Source organism: Onychomys torridus, chromosome 8 (assembly GCF_903995425.1).
Source record: "Onychomys torridus chromosome 8, mOncTor1.1, whole genome shotgun sequence".
In the NCBI taxonomy this organism is placed as follows: domain Eukaryota; kingdom Metazoa; phylum Chordata; class Mammalia; order Rodentia; family Cricetidae; genus Onychomys; species Onychomys torridus.
In genome coordinates this window covers 102,599,129-102,611,841 of record NC_050450.1, presented here as the reverse complement: position 1 = coordinate 102,611,841, position 12,713 = coordinate 102,599,129, and the positions used below count along the sequence as shown (strand labels likewise).

General features: G+C 48.5%; 1 protein-coding gene across 2 annotated transcripts in view; it reads right to left on the bottom strand.

Annotated features, from left to right (window-relative positions):
• Dnai2 (dynein axonemal intermediate chain 2) overlaps nucleotides 1-12,713 on the bottom strand; it is a 34,897-nt gene that overhangs the window by 15,077 nt on the left and 7,107 nt on the right. For both annotated transcript variants that reach the window (XM_036197925.1, XM_036197926.1), the window contains 4 exons: nucleotides 10,963-11,124; nucleotides 9,900-10,021; nucleotides 7,766-7,908; nucleotides 5,767-5,880 (listed from right to left, as the gene is read on the bottom strand). In XM_036197925.1, coding sequence (XP_036053818.1) covers nucleotides 5,767-5,880; nucleotides 7,766-7,908; nucleotides 9,900-10,021; nucleotides 10,963-11,124 — 541 coding nt within the window. The remainder of the gene's footprint in view (nucleotides 1-5,766; nucleotides 5,881-7,765; nucleotides 7,909-9,899; nucleotides 10,022-10,962; nucleotides 11,125-12,713) is intronic.

Sequence of the window (12,713 nt, the reverse complement as noted above, 5' to 3'; positions counted from 1 at the left end):
CCTGTTATAACCCCCTTGCCTGTTTCACTAATATTTGGCAGAGGGAGGTGGGTGTTCATTTGTTTTGTTTTTGGCTCCACAGATCTCTCTCTGAAAAAAGCCTTGGTTAAGTAGTTTTCTGTTGTGCACTCTAAGAACTTTGTGAAATTGCTTTCACATTGTTACTTAGTATCTGACATAACACATCCATGCTTCTGGACCATGGTCATTCATATTTGATTCTAGAACTGTCTCTCATTTCCTTTTGAGGTGAGAGCTGTGTTTGGCAGTGTGTGTGTGTGTGTGTGTGTGTGTGTGTGTGTGTGTGTGTGTGTGTGTGTGTGTGTGTGTGTGTGATGGGATTCTTTCCCCAGTAAGGAGCTGAACTGGAGGAATACTGCTTCTCTGAGTTTGGATTTTTAGAATCAGGGCTACATTCAAACCAGCCTACATTTTCTACCATCCCCACATAATCTATGCAGAAACTCCTGGAGTGTAGGTTTCATTCACTCCATTGTAGCCCAGGCATGTCCTAAGACCACCCTACACCCCAGTGAAACTCCTGGGAATGGACCAAGCTCAGTACTGGGAGAGGCAGGGGTTGGGGCGGGAGGTAGAGAGGCTGGGCTGGTCAGGAAAGGTCAGTCAGGGAAAGTGGCAGGGAGTTAAGGTTGAGGTGGAGCTAGCAAAGAGGTGAGGCAGGAGAATCGCAGGCAGAGGTCCCGAGGTAAGAATGTGGGGGGCTCGCCCTGCTGTGTAAACATGATGCTGCAAGAAACATATGGAGGGGCCGCTGAAGAGATAGATGGCTCCGTGGGTAAAGGCTGTCACAAAGCCTGACCACCTGGGTTTGATTCCCAAAACCCACCTGGTAGATCAAACCATCTATAAATCCAGTTCCACCAATACCTTTTCTGGCAACTAGACATACACATGGTGCACAAAACAAGGTAAATAAGCCTAAAAACTAATAACGAATAATAATAAACAAAGAGGGCCGGTGAGGTAACTCATGAGGTAAAGGTGCCTATCACAGCCTGACAACCTGAGTTGAGGCCCTGAGATCCACATGGGAGTAAAGAACCAACTCCTTCCAGTAGTCCTCTGACCTGTCCATGCAAGCTGTGGCATACGTGTACCCTTCTGTCTTAGTCCATTGTCATCATGGCGGGGAGCGTGGCGGCGTGCAGGCAGACGTGGTGCTGGTTGAAAGTGCTACATCTGGCAGGCAATAGGAAGTCAGCTGAACTCAGGGCAGTATCCTGAGCATAGGAAACCTCAAAGCCCATGCCCACAGTGACACACTTCCTCCAACAAGGCCGTACCCACTCCAACAAAGCCACACATCCCAATAGTGCCACACCCTGTGAGATTATGGAGGCCAACTGCATTCATTCAAACTACCACACCCTCCAACACAATAAATTTTAAATATGTAAATTAAAAGTTAAAAAAAGAGGCCTGGAGAGATGGCTCATTGGTTAAGAATGTGTGCTGCTTTTACAGAGGACCTGAGTTCTGTTTCCAGTATCCACACTGGGTGGCTCACAACTCCCTGTAACTCCAGAGACTGAGGACCTGATGCGGCTGACCTCTGCAGGCACCTGCCCACCCACACAGAGACAGACACACATGTACAGTATTTTAAATGCTAAAATAAAGTCAGGGCTGGGAGGTGGCCCAGTGGTTAAGAATGCTTACTGCTCTAACAGAGTGTTGGAGTTTAGTTCCTAGGACCCACAAAACACTAATACACATACAATTAAAAATAAATTAAGAGAGAGAGAGAGAGAGAGAGAGAGAGAGAGAGAGAGAGAGAGAGACTCACGGGCATGTGCAAGCCTCTACCGTGACTCCATCTTTGTGCTTTGCCATAAAGCCTGCCTGCTTCCTGCCCTGATGTATCTGGCTTTCCCCTCCTGAGGGCCATCAAGAGCCACATGCTTACTCAGAGCCATTTCTGGGAAAGGTGATCTCCTAAACCAGCAAATGTACTTACTTGCTCATAAGCTTTGACCTAGTAGCCCCCAAGTCCAAGACTTTTGTCCCTGGTCAGGCCAGGCCCAGAAATGTGGTTCTTTGACTATCTTGCTCTACAAAGCAGCACTCCAGGGTGTGTCCCGTGATCCCAGATGTCACAGCTGGAGTCTCCTTCCTATGGCAGCAGGACCCCAGAGCTGAGCTGTTCTGAGCCAGTGTGAAAAGTCACTGAAGGGGGTCATGAATAATGAGTGAGAAGGGCTGCTGAATAAGTCATGACAGCAGCTTGCCTGTGGTCTTTATGGTGCAGACAATGGACGATATGGTGGGGAAATGTATGGAGCCCATAGCTGTGACACAGCCTGGCTGCTCCCTGGGGGATGCGTTAGGTCTGAGAGACAGACCAGGGCTTTTTCCTCAAGGGAATCGGGAGTTTAAGGTTAGCCTGGGCTAGAAAGTAAGACCCTGTCTTTAAAGCAAAAATACACTAGGAAGCTGGGGATTTGGCTCAGTGGCTAAGAGTATATACTACTCTTGCAGAGGATGGCACCCAACTGCCTGTAACTCTGATGCCCTCTTCTGGCCTTCAAGGGCACTGCACTCATGGGCACATACCCACACTTAATCAAATAACAAGATGAAAGTAAACCAGAAAAACAAGAGCAATTAAACCCAAAGCAAGCTAAGCATAGTGGCTCAGATTTATAATCCCAGCACTCAGAAGCTGAAGCAGGAGAATTAATGCAAGTTTGAGATCAGCCTAGGCTACACAGTAAGTTCAAGTCCTATATGTGCTACATATGGAGATCCTGTTTTACAAAATAAAATGATAAAATAATAAAAGAAAAATAGCCAGGAATGGTGATGTGTGCCTTTAATCTCAGCACTCAGGAGGCAGAAGCAGGCAGATCTCTGTTAGTTCAAGGCCAGCCTGGTCTACAGAGTGAATTCCAGGGTCAGCAAGGGCTACCCAGTAAGGTCCTGTCTTAAACAAACAAACACAAAAGCCGGAAGTGGAGAGCAAACCCAGCGCTTGGGAGGTGAAGGCAGCAGGATCAGCAGCCTGAGCATGTGTGCACACAGACAAACACACACACATACACACACACATACACACATACACACACACACACAATCACACATACACACACACAGAGACATTTAAAACAAAATGGAATAAAAATTTAAGTAAAGTATAAGTGAAAGATTTAAAAAAAAACCTGAGAAATTTAATAAAGTTTGTTCTTTAAAAAAACAAACAAACAAACAAACAAACAAAAAAAACCCAAAACACTGGGCTGGAGAGATGGCTCAGAGGTTAAGAGCACTGGATGCTCTTCCAGAGGTCCTGAGTTCAATTCCCAGCAACCACATGGTGGCTCACAGCCATCTGTAGTGAGATCTGGTGCCCTCTTCTGTGTACATAATAAATAAATAATAAATCTTAAAAAAAAAAAAAAAAAAACCTGACAAATTGACAAACCTCTCTTGATTGACTAAGAAAAAACTAAAAAAGCTCCAATGACTAAAAACATACAAGAATCACGGATGGCGGATGATGTGTCAATGAGCTGGGTAACCTAGATGAAATGGAAAAGTCCTAGAACAACAGATGCTGCCAAAGCAGATTCAGAAACAGACCGACTGAGTTCATTCATTAGCTTCCAATCAAGAAAAGCCTGGGGGCCGAATGCCCAGAACACACATGGTGAACCACGAGAACGGATCCCCACATGTTGTCCTCAGACTCTCACAGACTCACCATTACACCCAAGTGCCCATCCCCCACCTCACTCCCCCCCCCCTCCCCCCCCCCCCCTCCTCATCAGAGCCACCTTGGGAAGTTCGGCTTGTGCCTCCTTACAAAAGGGTTATCCCAGCTGGGCTTCTTGACTGTTTATACTCAGGGGAGGGAGTCAGGAGACCCTCCCCTGAGAATTCCACTGCCCCCACCGTCTGTTGTATTCAGCGCTGCTGCCCTAACTGCTGGGGGGGGGGATGGGAGGGGGGGTGCTGGGAGGCTGGGGTATATGGCCAGGGGGAAGAGTTGGGGAAGGGGCTTTCTCTATGAAGCTATGGGCAAGTTCTCATCCCTGCTGGGTAAAGGCTTTCCAGGGGTGGCTTGTTGAGGGAAGGAGCATGGAGCACCCAAACTCCCTATAGGAAACCCCTCTCCTGTGCTCCGTAAGGAAGCCCAATAAATGTCCCAGATTGTGCCTCAGGTTATCATTGGGACCTTAGGAAAAGGAATCTCTCTCTCTCCTCTCTCTATATGTATGTGTGTATGTTAATGTAGCATAAACAAACAAATAAATAAAGTGATAAACAAAGAAACAAACATGCCCAGGTGTTTATGGGGGACTTAGCTGGAGGAAGCGTGTGTGTGTGTGTGTGTGTGTGTGTGTGTGTGTGTGTGTGTGTGTGTGTGTGTGTGTTGCTGGTGGGACCGCCTTATGTAAGGCCCAAACCATCTGCTTCTCCTGAGGTGAGAAGCCCTCTTTGCAAGCTCCTCCCACCACCGGGGAGCAGCCGCTCCTGCGCCAGTGCTTTTCCTAGCACCAAGTACTGTTCCCTCAGGAACCCTTCTTCCCCGAAGTCCCACCTCTCACATGTTAGGGCACAGCAAAAGGAACTGTAGCTAACACAGGAGGTGAGGCTTGCCCAGCGTGCAAACCCAGTGTCACCCACACTCATCCCACCTAAGTTTTCCAGACACCTCTCCCTACATGGGACTCTACAATGGCCCTCACATTCCTCCATGGCTTGCCCTGGCCCTTGACTTTATTTGAGCTTTTTTAAAAAACCCAAACCCCCCAAACTACATTTGCTGGGGCAGTGGTGGATCACTTCTTTAAACCCATCACTCAGTAGGCAGAGGCAGGCAAATCTCTGAGTTCGAGGCCAGCCTGGTCTCCAGGGCAAGTTCTAGGACAGCCAGAGCTACACAGAGATACCCTGTCTTGAAAAACCAAAAACCAAACAAACGAAATTTTATTTATTTATTATGCATGTGTGGGTGCATATGTGCCATGGCATACATGTAGGTCAGAGGGCTACTATTCTTTTTGTCCACCATGTGGGTCACACAGGTCAACTCAGGTCATCAGGTGTAATGGCGGCACCCTTACCAATGGAATCATCCGTTGCAGGATATTGGATCACACTGTGAACCCCGAGATTGCATTATTTACTGGAAAAACCCGTTTCTAGTTGTGGTGTGGCTCAGCCTTAGCACACATCTTTAATCCAAGTGCTTTCTGCTTATTGTAAACAGGATTGAATAAATCATAGGTCAAGGGACGGAGCAAGCAACCAGTTGGCAGGAAGTGAACATAGGATTATTAAGAAAAAACCATAGAGAGTAAGAGGGAGTCAGGAGGATGGATAGAGAGACACACAAAGTAGAGGGGGGCATTCAGTTTGAGGAGTCTGGTTGGACACGGCGGGACTTTGGCTGAGGAGGAAGGTCAGCTGGGTGCTTTCTCTGCCTCTCTGAGCTGGGAAACCTTTCACTCCAGCATCCAGCTCCAGAATCTTTATTGGTAAAATCAAATGATTGAGATTTTGTTAAAAACAGCCATCTCCCTGGCCTGGATTATGATTTTTAAAACCTTCTTACTGCCTGCTAATGTTAGACTTACCTGAATGATTGTGACTGGAGGCTAGCCCAAAGTGTCAGCAAACCTTGACTCCCAGGGGACTGCAGGGTTACTTCCCAATGGCCTGCTAAGTCCAGGCTGAGCCCTGGTGGACATGTGGGTTAGCGGCGCCCTGCCTGGCTGCTGGCCGGGGCCTGGGTCTCCTTACCTATCTGCCCATTGTAGCAGCCCCCTAGGAGGACGTGGGAATCCTTGGGGTTGTACTCCAGGGTGACAAGAGGGGAGGATGGCTTCAGGACAATTTCAGGTCTGTTGGGGTTTTCTAAAATAAAGAGGGGGGAAAATCCATTAGGCCTACACAGAGGAAGGACCAGGCCAATCTATTTAACCGATTCTGTGCTGCCGAGGGGGACAATGTCAGCATCGGATCCTTCCTCTCCTTCTGGCCTCTTTTGCCTGAATCTTGGCTAGTGGCCTTATTTGGGGCAGTGGAGTCAGAATCAGGATTTGCGTGTGTACTCGTATACTGAATTCCAGTTCTGGTCCATTCCCCAGGTTTGGTATGAAATGAAATTTTGATACCAAGGCAGAAGGAGTGGAGGAAGTCCGAGTGAATGAAGTCACCTGGCCTCAGACCCAGGGAGGAAGGGCAAAGCCTCACCTCACCTCCACCCCCTGCTGGGGTGAGGCTCAGAGGGAAACGGTAAAGCTTCCTTCAGCAGACTAAGAATGAGTGTTGGCTGTGTGTGCAGAGAATGTCTGCCACAGCTTTCTCCTCACCAGGTGTTTACAGACTGAAGACGGCTTGCCTATGGAGATGGCTCTACCAAGGTAGCTAAGCCCGCCTCTTTGATTCATCTGTATGTGCTGACCCCGGATCCTTGCTCAGCTGTATGCAATAACCTCATGTCTCTGTTCAACTCTGAACAGTAAGCACACTGAGCTTCCTCGACACGGCGGTTTCCCCAGCAGTGAGCTCAGACTGCCCCGCCTCAGCTTTTCAGTGTGTGTCTGTCTGTGTTTGTCTTTTTATCATTCCTTGGCTGCTTCAGCCAACTCCAAGTCCCTGGGTCCGTGAATTCATGGCACTGAGGTTTTACATCAATTCTACTCTTGGGGCCAGTGAGATGGTCTAACAAGTAAAGGCACTTGCTGCCCAAGCCTGGTGTGACCTGAGAGTCCTCCAAGCCCAGAGAAAGGTGGAAGAGAAATGACCTCAAAAGTTGTCACCTGATCTCCACAGGTACACCATGACACACATGCCCTCCCCACAAACACTACCCATCTGTGGGGGGGTTTCTTTTCTTTTCTTTTCTTTTCTTTTCTTTTCTTTTCTTTTCTTTTCTTTTCTTTTCTTTATCTCTCTCTCTCTCTCTCTTTCTTCTTTTTGGTTTTTATAGACAGGGTTTCTCTGTGTAGCTTTGCATCTTTCCTGGAACTCACTCTGTAGCCCAGGCTGGCCTTGAACTCACAAAGATCTGCCTGCCTCTGCCTCCTGAGTGCTGGGATTAATGGCGTGCACCACCACCACCACCACCACCACCACCGCCCAGCATTTTTTTTTTTTTTTTTTAATAATCTACTCTCTGTCAATTTCTTCCACCCAGGTCTGAGGACCAGGGTTGAAACTGGGACGACTCTGGGTGAGGGTGGCCTGCTGTCAGAATTTGATGAGCTGCAGAAAGGAGTGGGGTGTCTGTTCTGAGTTGTGCCCACACGTTGACCGTCATTGCCATCTTTCCCTGTAGAAAATGGTCTTTAGTTGCTGTCTGCCACGGGTGAAAGGCGAGTATCAGAAAAGGTGAGATGGTTTCCCTCCACTTGGGTCCCCTCTTGGTCAAGTAGGAATCCTTCTGGTATGGGGAGCCTATGGATCCGGGACCCCACGGATCTTAACAATCTGGGGTTGGGCTGGGGAGTAACAACTCCTAACACTCACAGGCTGTAGAGTCCATCCCCAGTGTGGAAGGCAAATATAGAGTGGACGGGAACTTTCTGGGTTGGCTCTGGCTCTGTGGAGGTGTGCCTGCCTGCTCCACACAGGGAGGAGACAAGAGCCTTCCTCCTGCCCCCCCCCCCCCCCCCCCCATCCCCACCACAGTGTCTTTGATCCCTCATTTGTGCACTCTGGCTCCCTGAGCTTTGCTGACCTCTGACCTGGCCCCTCAGCCCTCCCTGGCCTGTGGATGGAACTACCCGTTTCTCACCCAGATCCCAGATGTAGGACTCGTAGCTCATGCCCACGGGGGCTCGCTGGAAGTTCAAGCAGGAATAAGCTATTGCCAGCTTCCTGTTGCCATCAGGGTGCCAGGAGAGGTGTGTGGCTGTCCGCTTGATCTCCTGAGGGTCCCTGGAGGGACAGCAGGGAAGGCAGGGGACTGGAGGGAAGGGTCTCCCCAAATCTTTGTTTATCAGATTCCTTTTCAAAAAATCCAAATGGACCTAAGCAATCACATTCACTTAGGAACTTTTTTTGTTTTTGTTTTTGTTTTTGTTTTTGAGCTGAGGATCGAACCCAGGGCCTTGTGCTTGCTAGGCAAGCACTCTACCACTGAGCTAAATCCCCAACCCCGGAACTTATTTTACAAGGTTGAAGCTGGACAACAGGTGGCTCCTGCCTGTAATCCACAACCTTACTTTAGTTTTCAGAGTAGATAGACCTTGTCTCAATAAATGAATAAATAGATACATAGATAAATAAATAGATAGATACGTGGATAAATAAATAAATAAAGGCAAACCCCACAGAAACCCCAGAGTTGACAAGACTCCCTTAAATGGAAAGCCAGTCTCAATGGCTCCACATAGAATGTCAGAAGAAACAGCCATTGAAGTAAATGAATGTTTAGGCTAATAATATATACAAATTTTTGAGGCAAGATCCCATGTACCCCAGGCTGACCTTGACCTGAGGATGACTTTGAATTTCTGGTCCTCTTGCCTCCACCTCCCAAGCACAGAGATTATAGGCATGCACCAGTGTACTCAGTTTACAAGGTACTGGGGCTCGAACCCATAGCTTTGCATATGCTAGGCACGTACCAACACAGGCTGTGTCCCTAGCAAGGCAGTGCCTGTACAGCCCTGACTGATCTGATACTCCTGTGTGTCTCCATGATGAGCTAGAGTTTAACACACTTCTTTTTTTCTTTTCTTTGTAAAGACAGGGTTTCACTGTGTAGCCCCGGCTGGCCTGAAAGTCACTAGGTAAACCAAGTCAGAGATCCGCCTATCTCTGCCTCCCAAGGGCTGGGATTAAAGGCATGTGCCACCATGCCGGCCTAGTTTAAACACTTTTACCTGATGAAAGTTTTGGCTGGGAGCCTGATTTCACAGTTATCACCATAAAAGAGGTAGAGAATCCAGCCTCTTTACTACTTGGTTTTTGCCCAAATGAGATCAAAACTCCTGTCCAGCTAGACATGGCAGTACACACCTATAACCCCGACCCTAATCCTAACAGTATAAAAGGCGGAGCTGAGGGTGTGGTTCACTTGCTAGAGTTTTAGCCTACAATCATGAAGCCCCGAGTTTGACCCCCAGCCCCACATAAGACATGGGCTTTAATCGTAGCACTTGGGAAGTAGACCGAGGGATCAGGAATACAGGGCTAGTGTTGGCTACATAGTGAGTCTAGGCCAGCCTGAGCTACAGGACACCGTGTCTCAGAAAGAAAGAAAAGAAAAGGAGGGAAGGAAGGAGAGAAAGAAGGAAGGAGAAGGGGGGAGAGAAAGAAAAGATTCAGAGAAACAAGTCCATTAGTGAGTGAAAGAAGTCAGGCTAACCGGGCCACAAAGAAAACGGCATCGTGTGTCGTGTGGAAGTTGGTGATGATAAAAAGATCAGCGGGCATCAAGAGGGCAGAAGAATGAATAGGGGAAGCAGTAAGGAAGGACTTTTGAGGACAGCGAAAAACCTGCTCTGCATTGGACCTTGGTCCAAATTCACAGACTGAGGTCCAAGAGTGCCCCCTAGTGGAAGCCATGGCCCCTGCATAGCGGAGATTTGGTCGATTGGTTATTTCTTATTATTTATTTATTTATTTATTTATTTATTTATTTATTTATTTATTTATTTATTTATTTATTTATTTATTGGTTTTTTGAGACAGGGTTTCTCTGTGTAGCTTTGTACCTTTCCTAGAACTCGCTTTGTAGACCAGGCTGGCCTCGAACTCACAGGTATCAGTGTTTTCCCTACATGTACGTATGTGCCTCACTTGTGTGCCAGAGAAGGTATCAGATTGCTGTAGAGAGCCTGAGTTGGTTCCCAGTATCCTCCTATGGACAGGTCACCTGTACTCCAGCTCTAGGGGACCTAGCACCCTCCCTCTGGAGCTACCTGAAGACATTGATGGTCTTGGCTGATGGTGCCTCTTCAGTCACCTCCACGCCGTCCTCATCATCAAAATACTCCTCGTAGATATCAATGGCATTGTTCTGTTTGATGCAGTGTTCCATGATCTGTGGAGACACCCAGAGATCTTAGGGGTGAAGAGAGCTCTGTTCTGGCCAAGCAGGGCTATCCTGCAGCCTGAGAAGGACAAGAAACACGGAGTGGTCCCTGCCCTTGTTCCGTGGGGGAAGCATCACCTCCAAAGAACTACAATTGGTTCTTGGGGACACAGGCATACAAGCATGGCCCACATCACACTTATGGCGAGGACAAACCACCCCAAAGGCCCCCCCCCCGTCATTTCTGATGTTCAGCAAGGTCTAGCCCAAGCCTGACACCCTTCCAGGAGCCTTCTTTGATTCCTTCAGCAGGAAATTCACTCCTTATGGAGCAAATGGGCAAGCACATATCTCCCACAGGGTTTCTTTTAATAGTATCTGGCAAAGTCTGTCTGTCTGTCTGTCTTGAACTCTCAGAGTGAATTACAGACTCTTTGGGGACAGGAGGCATGTAAGATTCAGTTTGCAGTTTCTGCTGTGTCTGGCAGAGACTTAAAATTCAGTTCTGTGCATGAGTGAGCATTACTGACTGATTGACAGGCTCTTTGGGGGTACCCTTTACCCAAGGGGCATCTTATTTATTTAATTATTATTATCGCATGTGTGCCTGTGTTTTGAGGGCATGTGCTCACCATTGCACGTGTGTGGAAGTCAGAGGATACCTTACAAGAGTGAGGTGTCTCCAGCTATTATGTGGGTTCCAGGGCTCCAACTCAAGTGATCAGCCTTGGTGACAAAGGTCTTTACCCACTGAGCCATCTTGCCAGCCCTCTTCCAGCATTTTAGACCCTTTTCTAAAACCTGTTTGGCTATAGGCCTTTATAGCCAGCAGTGAGGTTCCCCCTTCCCTGGCTGGAAGCCATGGAAGCCTACAGGGGACCAGGTACAGCCTGGGTTCAGTCCAAGCTGCAGGAACTGGCGTCACAGCTGGAGCTGGGGGCAAGCCTAACCGAGCCCAGCTGCATGACGGCATTGATGTAGTTCTCATCTTTCTCCACTTTCTTCCGGAAGCGGATGGTCTGCTCCAGCTCCTGGGGGTTCACATCCTTGGGCCAGCCTCCCTCCACATGGTTGACACCGCAGCTCTCCATCTCAAAACGCTCTGTGTTGGCCTAAGCAGAGAGAACCACAGATGAGATGTCACAGGCCTAAGCACTCAGCCACTTCTGCAAACCCAGATCCTGGGGTCCCAGTGGCTCTTAAGGGGATACTGAGGAAGGGGTGCCCTGACCAAAGTCACCAAGTGAGGCCCTATCTGGTCCTCAGGTGACTTCAAGTGGCCTCAGCAGCACTACCTTGAAGCTTTGCAGGGCCAATGGTGGTCATGGAAAACTCAGTTCCAACTTTATCTTTTTTTTTTTTTCTTTCCCTGAGACAGGGTTTCTCTCTGTAGCTTTGGAGCCTGACCTGGAACCCATTCTGTAGACCAGGCTGGCCTCGAAATCACAGAGATCTGCCTGACTCTGCCTCCCGAGTGCTGGGATTAAAGACGTGCGCCGCCGCCGCCGCCGCCACCGCCGCCGCCGCCACCACCACCACCACCACCACCCAGCCCATCTTTATCTTGAACAGGCTCAGGAGCACATCCACCCATCCTGGGAGATATATTAACAGTGATTGATCCTCTATCCTTTAGCTTCAGAGAGTGCAGATCAACAGCAACTCAGAGTGTGGGCTTGCCTGGTGCATTCTCTGGAGCTGGCAGGACAGTTTTCCCAGCTAAAGTTGCCTTCATTCATTCATTCATTCATTCATTTTTATTTGAGACAGGGTCTCATGTAGCCCAGGTGGGCCTCACACTTCCTGTGTAGCTTGAGTATGACTTTGAACTTCTGATCTTACTGCCTCTGTTTCCAGGGTGCTGGGATTACAAGCATGTACTGCCACACTTGGTTTTATTTTTATTTTATTTTATTTTTGAGACAGGGTCTCACTATGTAACCCTAGCTGGCCTGGAACTCGATATGTGTCGGTCAAGTAGGCCTTGAACTCAGAATCACCTGCCTCTGCTTCTGAGTGCTGAGATTAAAGACATGCACCACCACGCCTGGCTCACACTTGGCTTTACACAACATTTGAGATGGAACCCAGGGCTCTCTATGGATGTTAGGCAAGAACTCTACCAACTGAGCTGCATCTCCGGAAAGTGTGGTGTAGCCATCATCTCTCTGTAGTTCCAAAGCTTTTCATTACCTTGCAGGGAAGGGATCCCCATGCCCATGAACTGGCTACTCCATCTCCTTTCCACACGTTAAGCCAGCTCTCCTAGAGGGAGATGCTCTGAAGTGCAGGGCTACAGCTGGAAAGCCCTGAGGGGTGTGCTGAGGAGAAGGCCCTGAGCACTGTCTGTCATCCTGGGTCCGGAAGCAGTAATTAGGCTGGGAAAGCAAGAAGCTCATTCATGTGAGTCACCAAGATCATTCACGCCCACAAAGTGGTGAAGGTGTTTGGGCCAAATCAAGTGATACTTTCATTGGTTGACCCTGGGCAGGATGGGTTAGCTCATTCTCCATGATTCTCAGTGTGGCTGACAGAATTGGAGTTTGATCTCTTACTTCACAGGGACACAGCGTTCCTGGGGCCCTGACCCATTCCAGTAGGAATTTTCTAGGTAACACTTCCTTTTCCTCAAGCCCCTCTGGGTAGTTCTCTCAGAAGGGTCAAATGCCCAGAATGACCTCAGTGACATCTCTGAGGCCTC